Source organism: Cynoglossus semilaevis, chromosome 8 (genome assembly GCF_000523025.1).
Source record: "Cynoglossus semilaevis isolate Cse_v1.0 chromosome 8, Cse_v1.0, whole genome shotgun sequence".
In the NCBI taxonomy this organism is placed as follows: domain Eukaryota; kingdom Metazoa; phylum Chordata; class Actinopteri; order Pleuronectiformes; family Cynoglossidae; genus Cynoglossus; species Cynoglossus semilaevis.
This window is the reverse complement of record NC_024314.1, coordinates 8,962,508-8,984,899: the sequence shown is the minus strand read 5'-3', so window position 1 is coordinate 8,984,899 and position 22,392 is coordinate 8,962,508. Positions and strand designations below refer to the sequence as shown.

At 40.0% G+C, this 22,392-nt stretch overlaps 4 protein-coding genes across 13 annotated transcripts in view; 1 reads left to right on the top strand and 3 right to left on the bottom strand.

Moving 5' to 3' along the window:
• The window catches only part of LOC103381923 (probable histone deacetylase 1-B), a 388,477-nt gene that overhangs the window by 283,326 nt on the left and 82,759 nt on the right, over positions 1–22,392 (bottom strand). The window lies entirely within an intron of this gene.
• Positions 119–2,538, bottom strand: lrrc20 (leucine rich repeat containing 20). Of its 3 annotated transcripts, none has more exons than XM_008314561.3 (6): positions 2,429–2,537; positions 2,273–2,329; positions 1,897–1,985; positions 1,482–1,631; positions 1,203–1,370; positions 119–1,125 (listed from the first exon to the last, which is right to left on the bottom strand). In XM_008314561.3, the coding sequence occupies exons 3-6, from the start codon at positions 1,964–1,966 to the stop codon at positions 989–991; spliced, it is 525 nt and encodes a 174-aa protein (XP_008312783.1). In that variant the 5' UTR covers positions 1,967–1,985; positions 2,273–2,329; positions 2,429–2,537; the 3' UTR covers positions 119–988. The 3 variants fall into 3 exon arrangements, with proteins under 3 accessions (XP_008312783.1, XP_008312784.1, XP_016889646.1); XM_008314562.3 differs by having other exon boundaries at positions 2,273–2,357; positions 2,429–2,528; XM_017034157.2 differs by lacking the exon at positions 2,273–2,329 and having other exon boundaries at positions 2,429–2,538.
• ndr2 (nodal-related 2) lies at positions 4,554–7,714 on the bottom strand. The gene is made up of 3 exons (XM_008314563.2): positions 7,090–7,714; positions 4,864–5,648; positions 4,554–4,720 (listed from the first exon to the last, which is right to left on the bottom strand). The coding sequence occupies exons 1-3, from the start codon at positions 7,343–7,345 to the stop codon at positions 4,568–4,570; spliced, it is 1,194 nt and encodes a 397-aa protein (XP_008312785.1). The 5' UTR covers positions 7,346–7,714; the 3' UTR covers positions 4,554–4,567.
• pald1a (phosphatase domain containing paladin 1a) overlaps positions 8,722–22,392 on the top strand; it is a 36,974-nt gene continuing 23,303 nt past the window's right edge. Inside the window, exons 1-11 of one of the 5 annotated variants that reach the window (XM_008314568.3) lie at positions 8,722–8,941; positions 12,487–12,532; positions 17,279–17,476; positions 17,663–17,765; positions 18,755–18,934; positions 19,401–19,565; positions 19,879–20,039; positions 20,616–20,691; positions 21,322–21,476; positions 21,593–21,692; positions 21,788–21,892. In XM_008314568.3, coding sequence (XP_008312790.1) covers positions 17,292–17,476; positions 17,663–17,765; positions 18,755–18,934; positions 19,401–19,565; positions 19,879–20,039; positions 20,616–20,691; positions 21,322–21,476; positions 21,593–21,692; positions 21,788–21,892 — 1,230 coding nt within the window. In that variant the 5' untranslated portion in view covers positions 8,722–8,941; positions 12,487–12,532; positions 17,279–17,291. Of the gene's footprint in view, positions 8,942–12,486; positions 12,533–13,587; positions 13,750–15,779; positions 16,028–17,278; positions 17,477–17,662; positions 17,766–18,754; positions 18,935–19,400; positions 19,566–19,878; positions 20,040–20,615; positions 20,692–21,321; positions 21,477–21,592; positions 21,693–21,787; positions 21,893–22,392 lie in introns of those variants that run through there. The other 4 variants (XM_025058178.1, XM_008314566.3, XM_008314565.3 and 1 more) reach the window with 4 other exon arrangements.

Below are 22,392 nucleotides of genomic sequence, written 5' to 3'. Positions count from 1 at the left end.
AAATAAGACATTTCTTAATTAAAGGTCTTGTGAATCTTTAGTTATAGCTTTGGTTTTGAAGCTTCTGCATGTGTCCTGTATTGACTTTACATGAATCCCTTATTTATTTCACCTGTACTTTTTTTTTTTTTGTCTTGGGGGGAGGGGTACAGGGGGATTAAACGTTTCATGTAAAACTAAGCTATATAAATAAAATTGACTTGGCTTTACATGTTGCACTGAAACATATTTGACCTAAATTCAGTAGCTATGTGAATTAATTTACAGGCAAAATGATGAAAGCAGAAAACATAAGACTTGTTGTTTATCAGTAGTTTCCTGTTTAAAGCAACTGCAATATTCAGAAAAATGCCTTTGGTGTCGAAACCAATAAAATGTAAACATTTCAAAAATACAGTATTTCACATTACTGCAAAAGCAGATTGTCCTCTGAGAGTTGTGCATATTGAACTATTATAATGTACTGCTCTTTATCTTTTTTTTATTGGTTATCAATATTTTTCTCGGTAATGTTTTGCCTTTTTTATGTCAACAACTTCCTCTGATGATAGATGATAGATGGTGAGACCACTTGTATGTTGTTTCAGAATTTAAAACAATTGTCAAATAACGGTTGACTAAATATTATATAAATACGTTCAGCAAAAACTTTTTCATTCTTTGTCTACCACTGAAACTGGAAAAAAATGTAAATAATAATATGCACCCAGCAAAAAAGATAGTTGAAGAAATAAAGCAATGTCCTGAGTAAGAAAAATACTTTAACTAAACATTTCTAAATAAGTAATAAATATTTATATTTATAATCTTTATATATGTATGTACCTTTATGCAGTACAAAATATATATAGTGGACCAAATTTAGAGGAGCAGCAGTAAAGTTAAAAACAAAGGAGACCATTGTTCTCAAAAACCTTTGTTTTAAAACGTGAACACTGTGAAAGGCACGTAGTATGCAGTCTGTGTGATGTGTCTTTCAAACCATCTTTCAGGAATCGGTTGTGAACAACACTTCAAATTTTTGGACGGACTGCAGGGCAGACTGGGTGTTTGAGTCCAAGGGATTGGTCTTCACGTTGATCCACTTCAGTGCTGGCATGGCAGAGAGTTTTTCCACTGGGATTTCTGCAAGTAATGCAAAAAACATCCTACACACAAAAAATTCAAACCACCAACTTATTAAATTATATCATGACTATTACCAGTGATGCTGTTTCCCTCCAGGTTGATCCTCTCTAGCGTGGCTATCTCCGTTAGCTTTTCTGGGAAGATGGTGAACTTGTTATTGGCCAAACTAATGCTGGTCAAGTGCTTTAATTCTTCCACCACATCTGGCACTTTGGTGAGAACATTTCCTTGCAAGTCCAATTCTGAAAGATGTTTCCATATATATGTAATTAAATATTGTGTATGGGCTTGACATTTACAAATATAAAATCTGGTTGTTCATTAGTTTAACGGCTGTATTTGTGATACATCACCTTTCATCTGAGGGAAGTTTGAGAAGAATTTGCTGGAAATTACTTTCAACTCATTATTAGCCAATATAACAATATGTATGTTGTCTAAGACACTCATCAAGATCTTGAACACACCATCTGGGAATGACACCAACTTGCAGTTTGACAAATCTGTAGGAAAAAAATATATAACATCAACATTTTCACCCTAATGTTTGTTTGATTGTTTTTATTTTAGTTAACTATATTTATTCTAAACCTGAAGGGATTTTAGCTTTATTTAGTCAAATGTACATAGTTACAGTTAGTCTCTGTCGCCGTCTTGTGGTTAAATGTGAAATAGCAGCAACGGAAATCCTGAATCAAAGTTTTTCCTTCAAATAAATTGCATAGAATGACAACAGTAGAAAATACATTTGTACAAAAGAAGTCTCACCTAAAGTATCTTTGCCTTCCTCTACAATTTCATTCGTTATACGGGCCACCCTTGCGACTGCCTCTGCCATTTTTGAGCTGTTATTCTTCCTGCGGATAAAAAATAATTGTACTTGTAGCACATATAGTGTGTTCGGGTTTTTCTGAGTATGTAAAAATATGTTTTTAAAAAATCTAATAAAATTAAACCTATGTTATTATACGCATGTTATATGATATCTATGGGCACAACAGAAGGCAGATAATCTCCGACGAGTTACTATAGTTTCACAAAACACAAATAAAAGTTAAAAGGCTTTGTGTCAAATGTTAAGTCCAACCATTGCAGTTGTACGTTTAACATGAATTTAGAACTGTTTCATTGAACCCACGCTTACCCACACTTGAAGCTCCAGGTAGCGGATTCCAGCTAGTGTTAGCTACATCCGCCCAATCTATTTTAGTAAATTAGTTATTTTTAACCTACAGGAATAAAAATGTATTAAAATGTTCCCGTATTAATTTAAAAGAAAACCCCTGCCCTGTGTTGATACCTGATTTTTCTGTTGTTTGGCAGGGAACAACCACTGTCAAAGTGTATTATGGATAAACATTTCTCATTGTGTAAAAATGACAGTGGGGGTTGTTGCTAGGTTGCTAACTAAACAGCTGTCGGATAAACGTTGCGAGTGTCAGCGCCGCGCTAGAAAAACGCATATGATCGAGTTAGTTGTAAATTGTAATTAGAACTTATCATACTCCTCCTACTGCTACTACTACTACTACTACAATTAATAATAATAATAATAATAATAATAATAATAATAATAATAATAATAATAATAATAATAATAATAATTATTATTATTATTATTATTATTATTATTATTATTATTATTATTATTATTATTATTGTTATTATTATTATTATAATATAGCAATACTTTTTTCCTTGTTATTGTTATGTACAAGCTTAAGCGCTGTTAAAACATGTTTAAATACATTTTTACATGAACCCTATGTTTAAAGTTAAAGTTTTCATGTAATACATCATATACTAGAATAAAGTATTCGGTGCTTGTGTCATTTAATTATAAATAATAATAATTATACATAAATGAATTATAAATAAATGAAAACTAAATGCATTTGTAATATTGACTTGAATTTCTGCACCAGAGGCAACATAATGTTTGCCATAATTTAATCATCTTTACTTAAAAAACAAATCAAAGAAACTGTCAGATTAGGTAAATATGCCAAAACTAATACTGGATTAATACAATTCAAATCCTGTCTCCCAACGTCATTTGAATGATATCTTACCTTTTACTCACGGTCCTCTACTCCTAGTCTAACCACAGTCACAGTCATGACTGGAAAATTCCTGGTTACTGGTGTGTTTTCAGTAGCATTTCAATACAAAGAGCTTTAGAAAAATAGAACTGTCAAACAGAGTATAGCTTTGTTATGAATTAGCAACCACTGTTTAGTATGTGCTGGATTTCCCTCTGCATACAGAGCACTATTTTAAATGTATTAGTGTTACATTTTAGATTATTTGTGGTATTATTACATAAACCAATAACTACAGAACAGCTAAGGCCAAAATTATTCAACCTGTCCAGAAAATTATATTGTTTTTGTTTTCAACAAAGATTTTTGAACAGTATGTAAATGTTTCACATATCCAGCTTTATTTCAGAAAAATACATTTTCCCACTATATACATAAAAAATGTTAAAAAAAAAGAGGAAAAAAAAAAACACTTCAAAGTGATAATTATCTAGGTAAAATGGAAATGATGTTCCAAAAAGTCATTTGCACCCTAGTTTCCAGTATTGTTTAGGCCCTGGATATTCAATAGTTTTTTTAATAAAACTTAACGTATTGAGTTAACTACAATTTCAGACAATTTAAATCAGGACACTAATGTCTGAGACTTATTTTTGTTCTATTTGATCTATTTGAATACTTGAGATGTGCTAAGATTAATCTACAGCCTACAGTTAATTTCTTGCAGGGCCCCATTCACTGTCCTGACACTTTTGGTATTAACTCGTTGGTGAAATATTCCCATTTTAGTTGAGTAGTTGAATGTACTTCTAAAATTGCAATGTTATTTTCACAAATGCTGGGTTTAACATTTCATTTATATTTAGGAAAATGTTTAATGGGAAGACTTGGCGTTCAAGCTTCATACTGTAAATAATAAAAATTCACATTTTAACTTGCAAAAGCACATAAATACATGTTTCTTTTTAATATTTACAATAAATATACATCAATATACAGGTAAACAAGAGGTAATATACAATATGTCAGTGCTGAAATATTCATTTATGTTGCCATTTTATCTTTATGTTAATTTCATAATTTAAAATAATACATTTTTACATTAGCTTGTACCAAATGTTCACAGCTGGAGGCCTTTACAGCATCAAATTTAATTTTCATCACATATTAACCTGGCATTGTTCTTTCTACACAACACAGCTCACATTGCAAATTTCAAGTCATTGCTTCACACGTTTCATGATGAGCCGCAGTCTCCTGTGTACAGCCACACGACATCAAAGAGCTTTTCCTTCCCAGTTAAGTGTTTTTCTTTGCTTTTGCAAATTTTGGTAAATTGTATTTCTTCTGTACTGTCTTTTTTTTTGTTGTCCTTGTCATGAAGGCTGTTGCAGGGCTCACTGGCAGCCGCACTCGTCCACAATCATGTCTTCGTGATGTCGAAGGAGCATCTCGCCGTTCTCGTAGTACAGCATGCTTAGCGGGCTCATTTTGGTTGGGGTACAGCAGGGTGCCGACACTCGGTCAGGATGGTAATGCCTCAGTAAGCTCTGGAAAGATAGATGCCGAACTTATTTACACGGTAATGCCTCAGTAAGCTCTGGAAAGAGAGATGCCGAACAATTTACACAAAATACATGACATTTTAAACAGTTTAAATAGTTCCAATATGTCTTGGTAAATCACTACTCACCTGCATGTAGGCATGGTTTGTTGGATTCAGGTCTTCTCCCAGAGGACTGGGGCAGGAGCCTTCACAACGGTAGGCATTATATCTCTTGGGAAAGATGATCCAGGAGCCCCAGCCAATCTGGTTGAAGTCGATGTGCAGATCCACTCTGCGACAGAGAGATTTTTCAGTCCCTCTTTTGGATGTCTGAGGGCTTCTCACTGTCTGTTCTCTGTGGCCCCGTTTGCTCCTGCGCCTTTTCGGCCAGCGGGCCTTTTTGATTTCAGCAGCAGACAAGAACTTGGATTGTTCAGCTGTATGAAGTAAGCTTGCTTTGGCCTTGGAGTTTTCATCGGAGCCAGTGTGTGAAAAGACGACCAGAAAGGCTCGGCCACCAACATCCTGCTCTTTTCTGGGACCCACCGCATAGATGGGTTGGTCAGGGAGCGACAGGCCGCTCTTTGTTTTTACCTCCTTCCTTTTTCTTGACACTCTCTTTTGACGATTTCTTGTGGTGGACTTCTGTTTGAGCCAGTCCAAGAGAAGACGGGTCATGTTGAACACTTTCCAGCTCTGTGATGAAGTGACCAGTGATGATTCTGTGAGCAGCCCCACCAGCTGCTGTTCTTGGCAGCTCTTGTACACATGGCATGCATGACCTTGTTGGTGATAGACCTTCACAGAGATGTTGCGAGAATTCTGTGTCCGTGGAAGACTGACTCTCAGCTCTGCGGCCTGGATCTGTTTCTCAGCCAGCAGGGTATGGAGGTCAAAGGTTGCAACCCAGCTCCTGTGTCTGTATGTTAAACCTGTGAAGTGAAGAGAAATTAGCATTGTGCCTTCACACTTTATCACATTTCTTATCGATGTTGACAGTTTCAACATAATTAGGATTAAAGATTTCATGTAATCTGCTGATAAGATAATTTACAGGTTGAAAAGAACACACATTAAAAATGCAGAATGCTAGTATGGAACAAATGTAACCTTTTAAAATGTGTTAAGAAGATATATTTATTTTGCTGGTGTGTCTCCATGAAGTATAAATATACTGTATGTTGTTCTGATTTAATACACTGAGAGTTGACACACAGTAAAATAATAAAAACATTTGCGTCTCTTATTATGACACCCCTTGTATATTTAGAATATATATTATAATTATCTATTAATTCTGATTTTATAGTTAAATGAATACTTTTGAGGACAGTAGTGATATATTTAATGCTCAGTATTCTATGATACTCATGAAAAATAATTCCCCCAAATCCTCCAAAATATAGTGCAACAATATAATAAAAAATTGAATAATAATTATAGGTGATGTCAGTTTTATTACTTATGTTGTAATTATGAATGCTCTTGCACAGAGATGATTTGTATTTGTCTTTTCTTCGGACAGGTCACGAGTACAACGTACTTAAGTAGAAGTATCACCGTTTTTCACCGCGATTAATGCGTATATCGATGGGTATTTGAGCAAATCAAAGCTTAGGACCAGTAAATAGTCATTGTTCCAGTCAGTGTAAACCGACAGGTGCTGCACCCATCAGTAAGGAGGGTGTGGACACTCTATTGTGATTCAGAGAACAGGTGTGGTTCAAATTAATCTACGGGATTAAAGAATTGAGCATTGCAACTGGCCCATTCCTTGGAGTGTTGATCAAGACGTGCGAACCATCCTGGGTCATTAATCCACTCAAAGTGAACCCGGAGCCCAGACCTATCACTGAATACACCCATGCTCTGGGTGTTCCGGCTACTGCATATCCTCAGCCAGTCAGACACATAGGTAATAACTCTAACACCGTGCCACCGTTAAATCCGCAGCTCTAATCTAATCAAGCCAAGTGTGAAAAAAGAACTAAGGGAAGTTGTTGATTTTCCCTAACAACAGATTTGTATAGGGGGGATGTCTGGCGAGATAGCTAATCAACATCACCTATTTAAGGAAAAGGAGGTTTGCTTTGAGAATTAGACCGAAAAGCAGCCTTTTCACACGCTGATCCCCGTGTGGTTATTCAGGGATGTGGATTGGAGCCCTCTGAGGTCGTCTGGCGCACAGCTTTGACAGGACAACTTAAAAAACCTAACATCTAAAGAGGATGGTGTTTGTCTGAGCTGAGTCAAAACTCCTCTAAGAATAAGCTGAATCAAACCTCCCATCACCAGGGAGCCTCGTGAATTCCCTTGTATGACCTCTGGCATTTTTAGAGAGACATAAAATAAAATTTAAAAAACAGCTCTTACTTTTGGCCATCAAGCTCTTCACTGTGTCCGCATTCCTCGGCTCTGTCGTATCCATAGGGCTGGAAAAGTTGGACCTGAAGTTCCTGTAGAGATGGACCATGTAGGTGGGCAGGTGATGGACGCTGGTTCTGTCCATCACCGTGAGACGATGCTGCGGCCGCACATAGACTCCATCCCTGGATCTGTGGATGCCCTGCGCCAGCAGCACCAGCAGAGATGCGTGCAGCGCAGCGGACACTGCTCCCAATGATGGCATGTTTGAGGCCGGTGACAAATGACAAATTCCTCTGCTGGGAGATTAGGGGTGTCTTATATACCCTCAGCCTCCCCCTTTCATGTTTAACAAGTAGCTGAGAACATTAAAGGAAATTGACATGCGTCCTCAAGACTTGTTACCTGACAGCTCATCATCCATTCACTTGCTAATGAGGCGCCCGGGTACGTGTTTACCAGGAGCGCAACTTTTTGTTTGCGCCACGATCTGCGGGGCCTCTGCAGCCTGACTCCCCATACCCAGGACTAATTGTTTCAGCTATTTGCCTTACACTAATTGTTAGCCTTTCCCAATGTAACTCACTCAATAGCGTCTGAAATGAACTATGGTCTTAATAAAACATCGCTAACATTTACATAAATACACCTGAATTTGTCTGATCACAATTGAATTGATCTTGTTCAGTCCTTGTTCAATTTATACAATGAATGACTTCGTCTAATTCAATGTCATTCATTGTATAAATGTAACAATTTATTATTATTATTATTATTATTATTAACCGCTTTGGTTGTGTGTTAATTCCTATAAACTGCCAGCTTTAATGGACCAAACAGTCAAAGTGTTTACCATGGCATACCAACTATACATTTGTTATAGCTTAAATGTTGTAAATATTTTAAAGTTGTAGTTGATTTTTTAAATAGAACCAGAATAAAAACTGATTATATTTCAGTTCATGGTAAATATCTATTTATATTACTGGTAAATGTTACAGCATCATTTAAAACAGTATGCACACACACATCCTTGACCCCACAGAAGTCCAGCCCCATTTGTCATTTTCAGATGTATCACAATGTAATGTTATAGTCAGTGTTTATTTATTTTGTTTTACACATCAGTCTACAATACACAAAGGAGTCCGTGTTCACTATAGTCCCAGGATAGAAGGGAATCATTTGAAATATGGATATTGACATCGGACTATTACACAGCATCAGAAGGACAATTAACCTAAATAAAGTTTAATTATGGGTGTGTTTATGCAAATATATATTATATATTTGTTTTTAACAAAATGTAGTATTATGAATCCCAATTTCCTATGCATGACCTAAACTTGCAATAAATTCAATTTCAATGAATTAATTGCCAAGTTATGTTCTTCATGAAAACAGGGTCTCAACAGGATGACTGCTCTTGGGCATTCAAGTATGACTGTTGTAGATCAGTCACTCCTAAAGTTATAATGATAATGATTTTAAAAACCGTAGTCATATAATGTTAACAAATATTATTTTGTAGAAGACTTCATATTGTAAACTATTTTATGAGTTAAAATTGTATTTTAACGGCATTAAGCTACAAAGATTCGGTTAATGGACAGAGATGCAGAGGCATAAGGAGATGACCACGTTCTGCGCATGCGCCTTCTGTCTTTATCCACAGCGAGACCCTTTTTCCTCGTAAATCTCTAGAGAAAAGGGGGAAAAATATCAATGCATGTTTTCTTTCTAATGCTCCAAACAGACTGTTGTGTCCCAGGGCACCAGCACTGACACCGACCAAAGTGCCGTCAGGAAACATTCAACCTTCGGGACCAAAGGTTTTTTTCGTCCGCCGTGTGCTGAAATGGTGAGTCGCTTTTAAAGTTTACGTTTGTCGCACGGTTGCACGGCTGCGGCAAACTTGTCCTTGTCGTCGTGTTGTAGTCAGGAAAACAGCACATCATGCACCGCTGCATCAACTGTGATCATTTCTTACACATTGCATCGCATTTAGTCCTGATTTGAGGACTGATCTGTGTGTACGATGGAGCTTTACATGTGCTTGGCACATCCCCCCTCCTGGCTGTCCATCCATGCCTGCCCTGTAGTCTGCTCTCCTGCATCAACTCATTCATTCATGCTAAGTAAAGTTTCAATATGCACCCATTAAAGGTTGTTTAAGAAGTGTCAGTTAGAACCCGGTTCAATCAGAAAACACAATGTTTATGTTCTGACATGTTCTGACTTGGTGGTCTCTTTGCTTCACTGTGACAGCCAACCACTGTTATTGTGTTTTGAGAAAAAAAAAGGAATTATTTTTGGAGACAACATTCAAACATTTAAACAATGTGGATTTTTAACAGGTACTGTAGTGATGTTGTTGTAGAAATGTTGATGAATTAGATATTTTTGTCATGTATATTATTTAAATGAAGTATTTTCTGTTAAATAACAGGGCACATTTATGCAGGCCAAGTCTCTGTACTAGTCCAGGGGTCTTTTCCTCTAATTAAAATCTGTAGACCCCAGTTCAAAGATGCAAACAACAACATTAACCCATCCTTCATTTGCACTGTATGTGGTGCCAGTGAGGCTGCAGGAGTAGACTGTGAAGTGGGACACATGGGTTTGTCGTTAGGTTCTTTGTGGTCTTCACCTAAATTGCCATTATATTGGAAAAGGGCAATTACACAAATTAAATATATAGATTGATTTTTACACATTTCCATATGGAAGGCTACTTTAAATTGGGGCTAGGCATGAGACAGACCCATATATCAAAATAATAACAGCATTATGACCCACATGAGTTGTGATGTGCTCCTTTAGCACATGATTACAGCCTCCCCTGAGCAATGGATGAAAACAACTTTCTAACAAGACATTGTGGTTTATGATAAAATCCCCTGACTGTCTGACTTAGTTCAGGTTGAGAAAGTCCCCTGGATAAATTCTATTTTATTCTATTTCAGCCGTGTGTAAAAAAGTGTAATTATAGATAAGTCTCATATTAGCAGTGGTCCACATTCTGAAAATGTGCCAAGACATGTTCTCTCATGCCATGTTCCAAATGCCTGCCAAGTGTAAAAAGCGTGTGGTGCCGTTGGACAAAGCACACAACGTCCTTTGATGTATTGTTGTCCAGGCTTTTGTTTGATTTATCCCGTCCAGCTGGGATCATTCTGCTCCTCACATATCACTTTACCTCACTCACATCCTGGGGCATGACAGAAACCACCACGTGACGACAGAGAGCACAGATCAAACCGTGAACATCACAATTAATCAACGGGGGCTGCATGAAACTCCTCAGTGAATGGAGGCCGCAGCAGAAAACGACTGAGCTGTTTTATTCAGCTTTGCCTTGAAAAGAGGAGATTAAAAAACAGAGAGGAATTTTTCTCTTCTGGGGCTGAACGTGAACATTCAGTTTTATCTTCAAAATGTAGAAATCAGTTTTGTTCAATGCAGTTCTATTTTGAAATGGCAGCTGAAACCTTGTGTGTCACATGGAACTAGTTTAATGTCCTATTTTCTCTGGGTCAGTATGAATATGCTTCCTATTTTTAGAAGAGTTCACACCGTGTGTAGAACTAGTCCTAGAAGTTACGCCAAGTCACTGTACAAACACCTGTTTGGAGTCCAAATAGTTGTCGTAACACCTGACTCCGGCTCCACTGTGCTTGTCTATTAATAATGCAAATACATCTGGAGCGGTTCCATACTGGAAGGTGAAAATAATTGACATCCCAAAACAACATCTACTCACTGTATTTGTCAAATAGGTTTCAAAGTGTTTGTATCCAGTCCAGACAGACTCTTAGTTCTGTCTTTTCCTTCCTGTTCCTGTGAGAAGACATTTAACACATGGAGGTGGAGACAGACACCGTGTCTGAGAAAGGATTATGATTAGACAGGTGATATTAGTCATATGCTCCCTTTTCCACTGAAGGGAATTTAGATAGAGAGGAAGTTCTGATGAAGTTGTCCCACATGGCCTTCTTATCATCCCTAGATTTAAGTGGAATCTGTGTTTTGTCATATTGCGTAACATTAAATGGAAGGAAATAAGTAATAAAAAAAAGTTTCATTTATGATTTATTTTGACCTCACACAAGCCCCAATCATAATCCGTTTGAATGATTGCTCACTCCCCGTACTGATTCATCCATGTTCTGAGGTTTGTGGTACATGGGAGGGTTGTGTTTCACTGTGTTGTAAGAACAAGAAGAGCACTGGCTTGTGCTGCTGCAGGAAGGAAGGAACAGGTGTGGCAGCAGAAGATTTTTTTTTCTTCCATATCTTAAAAAAAATCCCTCAGCATACTCATAAATAAGCTGCGTTTCAACCGTGTGTTGCAACAGAGATTACACAGAGTTTTGAAAGAAACTGCCGTTGATCTTCTTTTGTTTACTGATTATTTTTTTACCTTGTGGTTGGAGGTTTGTGTTTTTTTTTTTCCAGATTTAGCAGTTAGACTTTTTGTGGCTTGGTCACTGTTGAGGTGTAAAAGTCCCCGGATGCTGCTGGCTTTGTTCTAACTTTTAACAGCCCCTGGGTCGAAATAGGAGACTCAGTGATAAAAGTAGGTTTGACCCGAGTGTTGAAGCCAGAAGTGGTAGAACATACAGCCGTTTGCAGCTGAAGCTCAAGCTTAATTCTGAGTATTTGCCCAGCTGTAAGTCTGTTTACCTTCATCACACCATGTGTGAACTACTAATGAATGGCGTAATTAGAGCATCGTAGTGAATTAGGCTTACATGATGTCATCTGTGTGCAGTTGTTAGTGATCAGGAGTCTGTCTGCGTGATGTCACTGAGGGCTGTGTCTGACTGGAGTGAGCTCAGTGAGTAAAGGTTTGATGCATGTTTTATGAACAGTTAAGAGGTCTGCCATGCGTGGGAGCCATTGTGCTGCCAGAAGCCTCCCATAGTAATTGGACAGTGAAGTGGATGAGCAAGCCTCTCTGGTTCCGCCTCCACATCCTCAGTACACATCCCCGCATGCACAGTTACGCTTCACACTTCCACATGCACAACAAATCCCGGCGCACACACAGGCATCCTTTGCAACCCCTTTCAAAAAAACACACTCCACGAGGGAGCATGTGCTGTCACTCATTTGAACCTCAGTGTGGGAGCTGCTGATCCCTCTGCCCACCCCCATCCTCATTGCCTTTGCCCACTGGAGTGGCTGTCTGGGTTCTGTCCTCACTAAAGGGCACGTTCAATCGCTTTATCGGGACTTGTTGATGATGTGAGCCTGCCGTAGTGCCATCAGCGCGCAGAGACAGATTAGCTCACAGATCTTGGAGAGGACACGCCGGGGAGGATGTCCGACTGAGTCAAGTGCTGCTCTCATTCTGTTTATTTTCAGCCCACGATTTCTCTCTTTTCTCATTGCCTTCCCCAGAGACCCAAGCACCTCTCGGATGGTGGACTGCACAGCTGAATTCCAGGTATAGTTGTTGACTTTTTTGCTCTCTGTGGTGTGTGTGTGTGTGTGTGATGCATGCTGTATGCTGGAGGTTTCAGCTTCCTCATTATATCTGTGTTGATTTAGACATTTTAACAGACTAAAGATGTGGTTTTTATATAAGATGTTTAGCTTAAATGACTCAACATGATCGTCTTCTTCTCCTTTAACACCACTAATGTCTGAGATTGATGTTTCTGCATGGACTTTAAACCTCATGTTCATCAGCTGTTACATCAGAGGACCAGCCTGCATTTGAAAAAAAAGTCTTGCATCCCTGACCAACTTAGAAAAAAGGAAGCTGCAAAGGAAGTGTCTGCTCGTACAAGTAACTGCTTATCTAAAAAAAATCTGAACAGCTTGCTCTAAGAACTCCATCTTAAGAGTTTCTCCAAGCAATAAAAAAGTCCACTTGTCCTGTCGGTTTGACAGGATACAGTGGTCAAATCCTTGAGCTCAGAAAAGTAATGGCCACATCACTGCAGCCTTGAAATCATAGAGGGATAAAATTGCCATCTTGACATGAAATAACAGAAATTACAGACAGTTTTTTTAAAAATAGACAAGCACACCATTTTTAGCCGCTCAGCGTCAGACTGAAGCAAAAGCAAGAATGTAGGCAGGTTGTACATCTGATATATGACATATTCACTGCAGAGTTTGTGCCCTTGACTTGGCTTTTTCAAAGACAGCTTTTGTCCTTTAAACAGCTCATCTGGACTTTCTGCAAAGATCTATTCAATTCTCAGATATGGTCATGTTGCCTCTGAGCAAAGCATCACATGGCTTCTCCTTTTTTTTTTTTTTGATTCCGTTGCTCTTTGAACATGATTTTGCAGTGATTTGTTTCAGGCTCAAACACAAACACTTTTACCTCCAAGGTCAAATAAACTGTCACAGGATCTTTTAAGATTGTAGGATTTTATGAGGAGGAAGCGCTGAGCTCATTTCCCTGCACCGTTGAAGTTTTGCAATCTCCTGTGGAATCATGTCTGTATGTAGTCATGGATCTCATTGGTGAAATATGTGTGCAGCTGTAGGGAGGAAGTTGCAGAGAGTATAGCAGAGCATTTCCTGCCAAGGTGCGTTTATACTTCCTCTAACCGACAGTGTTACTGAGTTTCATTGAAGGGATTTGCTGTTCTTGTATCCTGTGATGAGTGAGACATTAGAGGAGACACTGGAGGATGTTGTGTCATGGTATGAGTGCGACTTAATCTGGTTTACTTGAACAGTTACTGCTGTACGTGAGTTCTGATGAAATAGCCTCAGTTTATACTAATTTTGTCTCCAGCTGTTGTGACGTAACATGTGTAGCACTTAAAGAATTGCCTGGGTGGAGATGAGGATGTCATAGAGAACCATGAGCAATTATGGCAGGAAATGAATCTGCATGCATTTCAATGATGGGTTTTGTCGCGGCTTATGTTGGAAGATCTTTTCAGGGCTGCACTGTGATTCCCATGTCTGGTGAACCCCTGCACCTCTTGTGAATGAGGAGCGCTCTGCATCCTTCCTCGGGGCCACCAACAGATGCATCCTGCAGCTGCATGCTTTTTCCTGCCGGCGCTCAGGCCTTTTTTTGTCTGGAGACGTTGCTACAGCAGAATTGAAACACCGTCTGAATTTAAATGGGCCAGTTCTGAATGGAGAGATGCCGGCCGACTGGCAGAAGACTCCGTTTCCATGGCTTTGTTGAGACTTTGCCATGAGTGAATTCAAACATTGGTGTCGGCGGCTAACACTGGCCAGCTGCCTGCTGCTGTGTTACACGCATTGTTTGTATTGATACGTTGTGCATTATCAGAGGGCATCTTGAGTTTATCTTGACGTTTTATTGGCCTCACATGTGGTGTAAACAGCCTCTCTAATGAGTCGCCTTGATTGGCCTTTGGAAAGGATGTTTATGACTGAGGGCTATTTCTATTCAAGCCTCCGCCCGACTGCCCACTCACTTCACCAGGTCTGCCCTAGCTGAAAGTTTAGCTGTGGTTTCCCAGTCATTCTGACAGGCTGTAATGTAAAACAGAGCAGTTGTATTTGTAATACTGTCACGGTGTAAGTGACTTTACCAGAGCGTTAACTGTGCCATTCAGGTGTCTGCAAAACTAAAGCTTCTGTGTGACAGTGTCCTATAGTCTCATTCAAGGTCAGGACATTCCTCACAGACAGTCGGACTACACGGCGTATTTTGTGTAATGTTCTTATGCAGACGAAAAATAATGGAAGAATCCATCATCAGAGCGTTTTGTAGCATTTCACCAAACCACAAAGGAACATGCACATTATCATGCATGACTGTGGTGGTGGGCAACTGAAACCTACTGATTAAATGCCTTGAAATGACAGAGAAGAAACACTTTTTTTGTCCAAGTTGCTTTTTTTTCATAGAGCGCAGACTGAAAACTCTGATTTTAGTCCCAACAGAAAAAGGAAAAAAAAAAACATACACCTTCCATAAAAACTTTTTTTTTTAACAAACAGCATTTATACTAGGTGACTTAACATTGTTTACAACGTATCAGTTCATCAGTCCCTGTGCTATAAGCTGGTTTCACCTTGACTTTGTGTGTTTGATTCCAACCTTTATGCAGCACATGATGCTTCATGTGATCTCAGGAAGTGATTTTTGCCTGTGAGTGTGGGGCTGACCTGTGTCACATGAAACAGCTGTGAGATTTAGCTGTTTGCTGCATTAGCTTTGCATTAGTTCTCACATTTAGGTATAGGTGGGAATTCTGGGTAAAATTGGTCACATTGTGTGAGTAGTTAACAGATTTTACATAGGAAAAAATAGGTCAAATGTATTTATTTACTGTGACTTTAATAATGCTGTAGTTAATTTAGGATGTTGTCATGTCGGTAAATGTGTACAGTCATCAGACATCAACCCATTTGAGCCTGTATATAAGCTGCAGAGCAGACAGGAGCCTCTGGTGGACCACAGGACAAACTACTTCAAACTGACCAGTGCTGTGTCAGACATCAAATGGTGTATTTTATTTAGTCTCACATTCAAACAAAAGATTATTTTTCCTAAGCAGCAGTCTGTCCTACTGTACAGTACGAGAGTCAACTGTTTGGTGTTTGTGCAAAGCCTGTCCCAGTGAAAAGGAGCTGAACTTTAGCCATCTGGCTGCCAGATGTACCACCGCTTCCTCTGGTCCCCTCCGTTGAGACTTGAGTCTGCTTTGCGAATCTACTCTCCAACATCAGACAGGAGATAAGACTTGGACGAGGAGGACGCGTTCTTAAAGCTCTCGGACATTTTTTTGCCCTGTGCCAAGCGGCAGGGCATTTGAGCTCCCATGAGGGGTGTTTCCCACTGAGTGGGGGTTGGCAAAGGGATTTTTTTTCTTATAAAACGGGAGATTTCTTTTTGGACTTGATGCCAAGTTCTCACACTCGTTTGGACCATGGCGGAAAACAAGCAGCAAAGAAAAGGGTCTACGAGCGCAGACCGCTCCTCATCGCACACGTAAGATGTCAGAGTTTGCCGGAATTGTGCAGTTTGGAGGCTTGAGTTGTTTTTCCGTGTGGTAGACAGAAAATGATGGCAACAGGGGGATGCTTCTGGTATGTGGTGAGGACTTAAATAGATTTGGGCAGCTGGAGATCAGTGTTTCTGAAAACATAGCTTCCATTTAAGGGAATTTAGTTGTTTTGCACTTAAAAAGTCTTCAGTCTTACTTTTTTAAAACTCTACTCTGACTTGATAGCGGTATATTTGATGAGAACATCACAAACGCATGCTTTTTAAGTCATTCAACCCACGCAGCTGCTGCTGTATGTTGTTGTCGTCTTACCCTTGGGAGAAGAATCGCTGCTGTATCTCAGGGTATGGATTGACCTGCCCACTCAGCTTCAGGCACAACAAAGAGAAGAGCAGCGGTGAATCACCCGACACCTCTCTCTCTCTCTCTCTCTCTCCCCCCCTCTACACAATAAGAGTCCACTCGGTTCAAAGCTGGAGCTCACAGAGGAGCTTTGAGATCCGGCGTACCCCCCATTGGCGTCACATGAAGTAGTCATTACAGAGCATTCGTTGCTTAGATGAAGGCAAAGAACTACCTTTAGAAATCACACATTGGACATGTTGTGATATTGCTGTATTACATTTACACTCACAGCCTTTTGTCCTGCATCAAAATATCTCTGGTCACATGTTTATGTTTAGATGGTGATGATTCCACAGGCCTTAGTGGAAGAAATGATTTGTAGATTTAGCCTCACAAGGAAAATTAGTTGAAAATTACTTTTTTCCCCCGCATGATTCGGCTGTAATTTTATGCGAGAATTGTGTATTGTGTGCTGTGATGCTACAGATCCTTAATCTGATGCATGTTATTAGTGATGTTGTCCCTGGCACTGAGTGCTAGCTTGTAGGAAGCCTCGTTTGTTTGTCTGCAGGGCTCTCAGCAAGGCTCAGTGTTTATTCAAGGAGGAGGAGGAGGGTTCGCTACAAGCTCGTGCCTGCATCGCGTTGGAGGAGGGAGCCAAGTGTTTCTGTGTCATGTTGGATGATTTAAAAACACAAATAGTGTCACACTCAAATATAACGTATAAATCAACAGGCGCCGTTAGGATTCTACAAATCCACAGTTAAATCGCGAAATAGCTTATATTTTTCTTTAAGTAACAGTAACAACAAGACCCACTGACTTTAACGTTGTTGTGTTGCGAGAGTGTCTGCTTCCTGTTTCTGAGACTGCTGCCATGTCATTCACAGCTGCTTGTGGAGCATGGGTACAACTGCCAGCGCCGCACCACAGCCAATTTCTATAACGTCTCCACTCGAGAGTGTCCACGGCAACGGGATGGCCAACAGCAGGCAGTCTCTTAGCATGAGCCCCTTTCAGACAGTCAACATCCACAACAACAAGGCCAAGTCCATTATCACCAACAAAGTCGCACCTGTTGTCATCACGTAAGTCCCTCCCTGAATCCGCGTTCTCACAATTGGGTGTTAATCTTCTTTGATCACGGCGGAGACATCCCCCATCTCCAGTCCTGCTGTTTGTCCCTGTTATCATCTCATTTGTCAAACCAGGCTTGGCAAACACTAGCTGATAATTGAATTGACCCCTCGTGCCCTCTGTTGACCCCTCCTTAGGTATAACTGCAGACAGGAATTCCAGATTCACGATGACATCCTCAAGACCAACTACAAACTGGGCCGGATATCGGACACCATGCCTGAGCACTACCTGGTGCAGGTGAGGCTAACTTCCCTTTTAGCTCCAGCACGTCACCTGTCTTAATAAACGCTCTCTTTTCACACTGCCGTGGCAAAAGTGCAGAATGTCGTAGGAACAATTGTCATGCGTTGTTTTATGATGTGGTGCCGGCATGGAAACAGGAATCGTTGTCACCCGGCCATCAGGGCTTTGATGTGTTCTCTCACCTCCTCTCTCTCCTCCGGGCCGCTCACTATTGCAGGGTTTTGTCAATTCTAACCCACTGTTTCTGTTTACATGTATAGATAGGCCAGAAGTTTTCACTACAGGAAGTAATTGCCAAGATAAAAGGAGATTAATTGGATAGCAAATCAGGGACGACTTTTAGGCCGGCTATTTCCTTCATGCTAAAAAAGAGGGTTTGTTTTAAAAAGCAAATTATTATTTGATTTCATTACCGGTAGTTATTTGCTATTAAACTGTTGTGTATTATTAATGTAAAAACCGATTTTTTTTTTTTTGGGATTTGAACTTTGATGTCCATGTTGACCATGGCACAGCAGCAAAGGAAAAACTAGAACTACACCCAGCAATAGTTGAAACAAATGTAAGGATTCAATTTATAATTAACCAGTAAACAGTTTATATTCATTTGTAAGCATCTAATGATTTAAAGTTTGTTTAGTATGACATTTTCTGATGTTAGTGTCATACAGGGGTGTGGAATTTCAGGAAATGACAGGAAATGATGTTGGCCCTAAATAAAGTCCCTATGAATACATGAAATACAAACTTAATTAATGGTACTCAACGAGTGTTAAGCAAAACTCTTTTGTCATATATATATATATATATATAAAGTCCCTATGATGTATATATATATATATATATATATATATATATATATATATATATATATATATACACACACACAGTATATCTGACATTCTATTGTTGCATCACAGGGTGAAGTTGTTCGGCTGTGTTTCATGTGGAGGGTGGTGCTGTAAGAATGTGTTGATTTTCAGGGTCAGTACTTCATGGTCCAGGATGTGTACAGCAAAGCAGATGTCCTAAATACCACGGGCAGCTACGGAGCACCAAACTTCCGCCAAGTCAAGGGGTCTTACCCTCTGTATGGCATGGGTCAGCCCAGTCTGAATGGCTTCAAACAAGTTCTTCACAGGCTGCAAGCACAAGGACATGAGGTTCTTTTTTTCATTTTCCTTTTATTTAAAAAGACACATTTAAACAAGTATTATGGGAAATGTAACCTCAGCTGATATTGATGGTTAGAACATGTTGGTGCCTAAGTGCTCAGCCTGGGCTCTTTGTAGCCTTGTTGCCAGTAAATATTTGGGGAGTCAAGTGCTTAGTGGAGGCTGTGGCTCAGCCGTAGAACTGAGCAAACAGAAAGTTGTGGTCATGTGTAACAGTGGAAAACAAATTTCTCTGCTCACAGCAGCTACAAACGAACAGTAATTGAATGAAATGGACAAAATTATACTCCTCCAGCTCCTTACTCATGTGCTGTATGTCATATGACAAAAGATCGTTTCCAGTTGTTCATGAAAGTGAGGCGGTTGGTGGAGGGGAACAATCCTTTATGTGCATCTGAAACCTATCATTTGATGCCTGTTTTGTTGTGTTTTTTTTCTTTCTTTCGCAAAACAGGAGATTATATTGTTCTGTGTAAGAGAGGAGCCCGTGGTTTTTCTGCACAAAGAGGACGACTATGTGCCGTACACCCCCAGGAGGAAGGAAAACCTCCATGAGAACCTTCATGACCTGGAAAAGGACGTGATGGTGGAGGGCCTGGAGCTCACCATCAGGAAGGAGGTGACAAAACACACTCAGGCTACGTCCATAACACTAAGTTGTTGTTTCAAAACAAACACTCATTCTCAACACTTTGATTCTCTGTGTCAGAAGAAGTCTGCTCTCAGGCTGATAAACAGTATATACTGTACATCCACTACATTATACTTTATGGGACAAGAAACTATGTTTTCAGGGCAGTTGCCTGTTTGTGTACACAAAAAGTAGATTCTCTTATGGAGTTGGATGCTGAGTTACCATGTCCCCCCCAGCCCCTCCCGTGTGGGGCCTTTCTGTAGCTAGCATTTGACTGTCATCTTTGTATTCCACACAGCTCCATGACTTTGCCCAGCTCAACGAAAACATCTTCTACATCTACAACGACATCGAGTATTTCAAGGACGAGCCGCAGAAGATCTCCATCACGTGTGAGGAGGACATCCACGTGACGGAGGAGGTCTACAAGAGGCCCATGTTCACCATGCCGGGCTACAGGTTGTTTACACAGTTCCTTTATTACCTCCTCAGCGCTGGTGTCGTTTCAGACACAGACACATGGGTAGCCCAAAGCTGCAGAAATCGGCGGGCAGGCAGCGGGTTATAAATAGAGGTGCCTGTTTGTGCAGAGGCTGGTTGCACTGATTTTTTTGGAAACCAAGATTGCAGCATCCTGTTTGCTAGCTAATCAGCAGTTCTGTTTGCTAAGATGGCATGTTCTGCTCACTACATTTCTGGCTAGATAATATATCCCAATCTGAACGGACTTTAAAGATGTGTCTGTGTTTATTTGTGAGTATTAGAGTGGAATTAATCAGTAGGATTATATCAGGGGTCGCCAATAATAAACATATATTTTTTAGAATTTTACTGGACAGACATTTTGGGGGCTGGACACAATAAATGAAATAATAAATACAATTTTTCCCATATTTGGAGAAGCTTCTCCTGGAGGCTCATAAAATGATGATGGAGCTCAGCTGCGGTGTCCGACTTTGTGTGACCTACATTAAGGATGTATTGACACAACACAGAAACGTGTTCAGCTCTTAGTGACATTCTCCTCTGTTGCAGGTACTACAGATTACCATTACCGATGGAGGGAGCACCTTTGGAAGAAGACTTTGACTCTTTCGTCAACATACTCAGGGTGAGCCGGTGTAAAAATGTCCATCATGCTCAGGTCCACCAATTAAAATTGTCCTTATTTGGCTGTCCCACAGCTGGGGTTGGGCTGCGATGCACCATTAAACTATGAATGGCTGACATTTTTATGGGGATCTGGATTTTCTCACAAAGACGGAGAGATGTTTGTGTGTGTGTATGTGTGTGTGTGTTTGTTACTTTTTAATTCTGCCCTGAAAGACGGAGAGATGTTTGTGTGTGTGTGTGTTTGTTACTTTTTAACTATCAATCACTATATAATGTGGTTGAAAATCCTCAGTTTGTGACCACTCTCGGGTCCCCTCCTTGTCTGTCTGTTCTCTGTCTTTCCCTTCACTCAGACAGGATGTAGTATTTGTCTAGTTTTGCCCTTTTTTGGTCTGGTTTGCAGCAGCTGCCCCAGTTCCCTGTGGTTGGAAAGTAGATTTTGGTTTTAAAAGCAGTGGTCGGATCAGAGCTTGGATCAGTCCGTACACTTATTTTTCGCACAGTTGTCATTTCACTCTCTTCAGTTTGTAGTATACTACTGTAGTATATGTCTGGGTTATAATATTACAGTCTCTTAAACTTGTTGAAGGTATGTGACCGTTGTCTTTTCTCCACATCTGTTTCTCAGGAGAGCCCTAGTTTGTCTCAGGGCAGTCAAGTGTCACGGCCTCCGCCTTCTCTGCTCTTTAGCTGCCAGGTCGGTGTGGGCCGCACCAACCTCGGTATGATCCTGGGCACACTGGTAATGAATCGCCTGAGGGGTGATTCAGAGACACCAACTCAGTAAGAGCTCAGATTGTTCCACAATATCCTGCTAAAAATGTGTTTTCTATCCTGGATTTGTTGTATTTCATAAGTCAGAAGCAGTGGCATTTGACTGCATTTGTTTTGTGTTGTAGAGCGGAGGAGATGGTGACGCCTTCAGAGCCCAAACCGCTTTTCCAGGTCATCCAAACCCTGATCAACAAGCTGCCTAATGGTCAGCAACTCATGGAAGAGGTAAAAATGAAGACTGAATGTTAGAATTCCCTCTTTCTGTCTTTCTGTAAAGTTCCTTTCGATGTCATCCTGACCCACTCTGTCACATGTTACAGGTTGACCAGGCCATCATCCTGTGTTCTGAGATGCACAACATCAAAGAAGCAATGTATGAGAACAAGAATAAACTTGAAGGGATTGGAGAGGACTATCAAATACAGGTCAGAGCCGTGTGAGGTCTCTATCACATATATTCTACTTACAGACCATATATTGGAACTGGACTTTGGCAGGTAAGACTGACGAAGAACAGCCACGGTGCTGCTTCTATACAGCCTGAAAATACACCAGAAATTAGTCAAAAAAGATCATGTGGTCTTAAATGTTCTACTATATTTGTGTGCCAGGATTTTGTTGGACACACACCTTAGGGGCCAGACACAGTTATTATTATCCAATATTTGTATATGCTATGTTTTATTTAATCTCCATTTATATTCATGAGGATGATAAAATACAGTTCTTTAAGATTGTTTCAGGCGACCCCATTTGAATTCCAGGTGTACCCACAAGGGGTTGAAAAACATTGAGTTATATGGTGTCGCAAGTCATTCCTTCTTTGGGGCAGCATGGTAACGCTGCTATTGCAGACAAATAAAAGCACACTCTGGTCGATTATTACCTAGTATTCAAGTTTAAATATATTATATATATTTAAAAA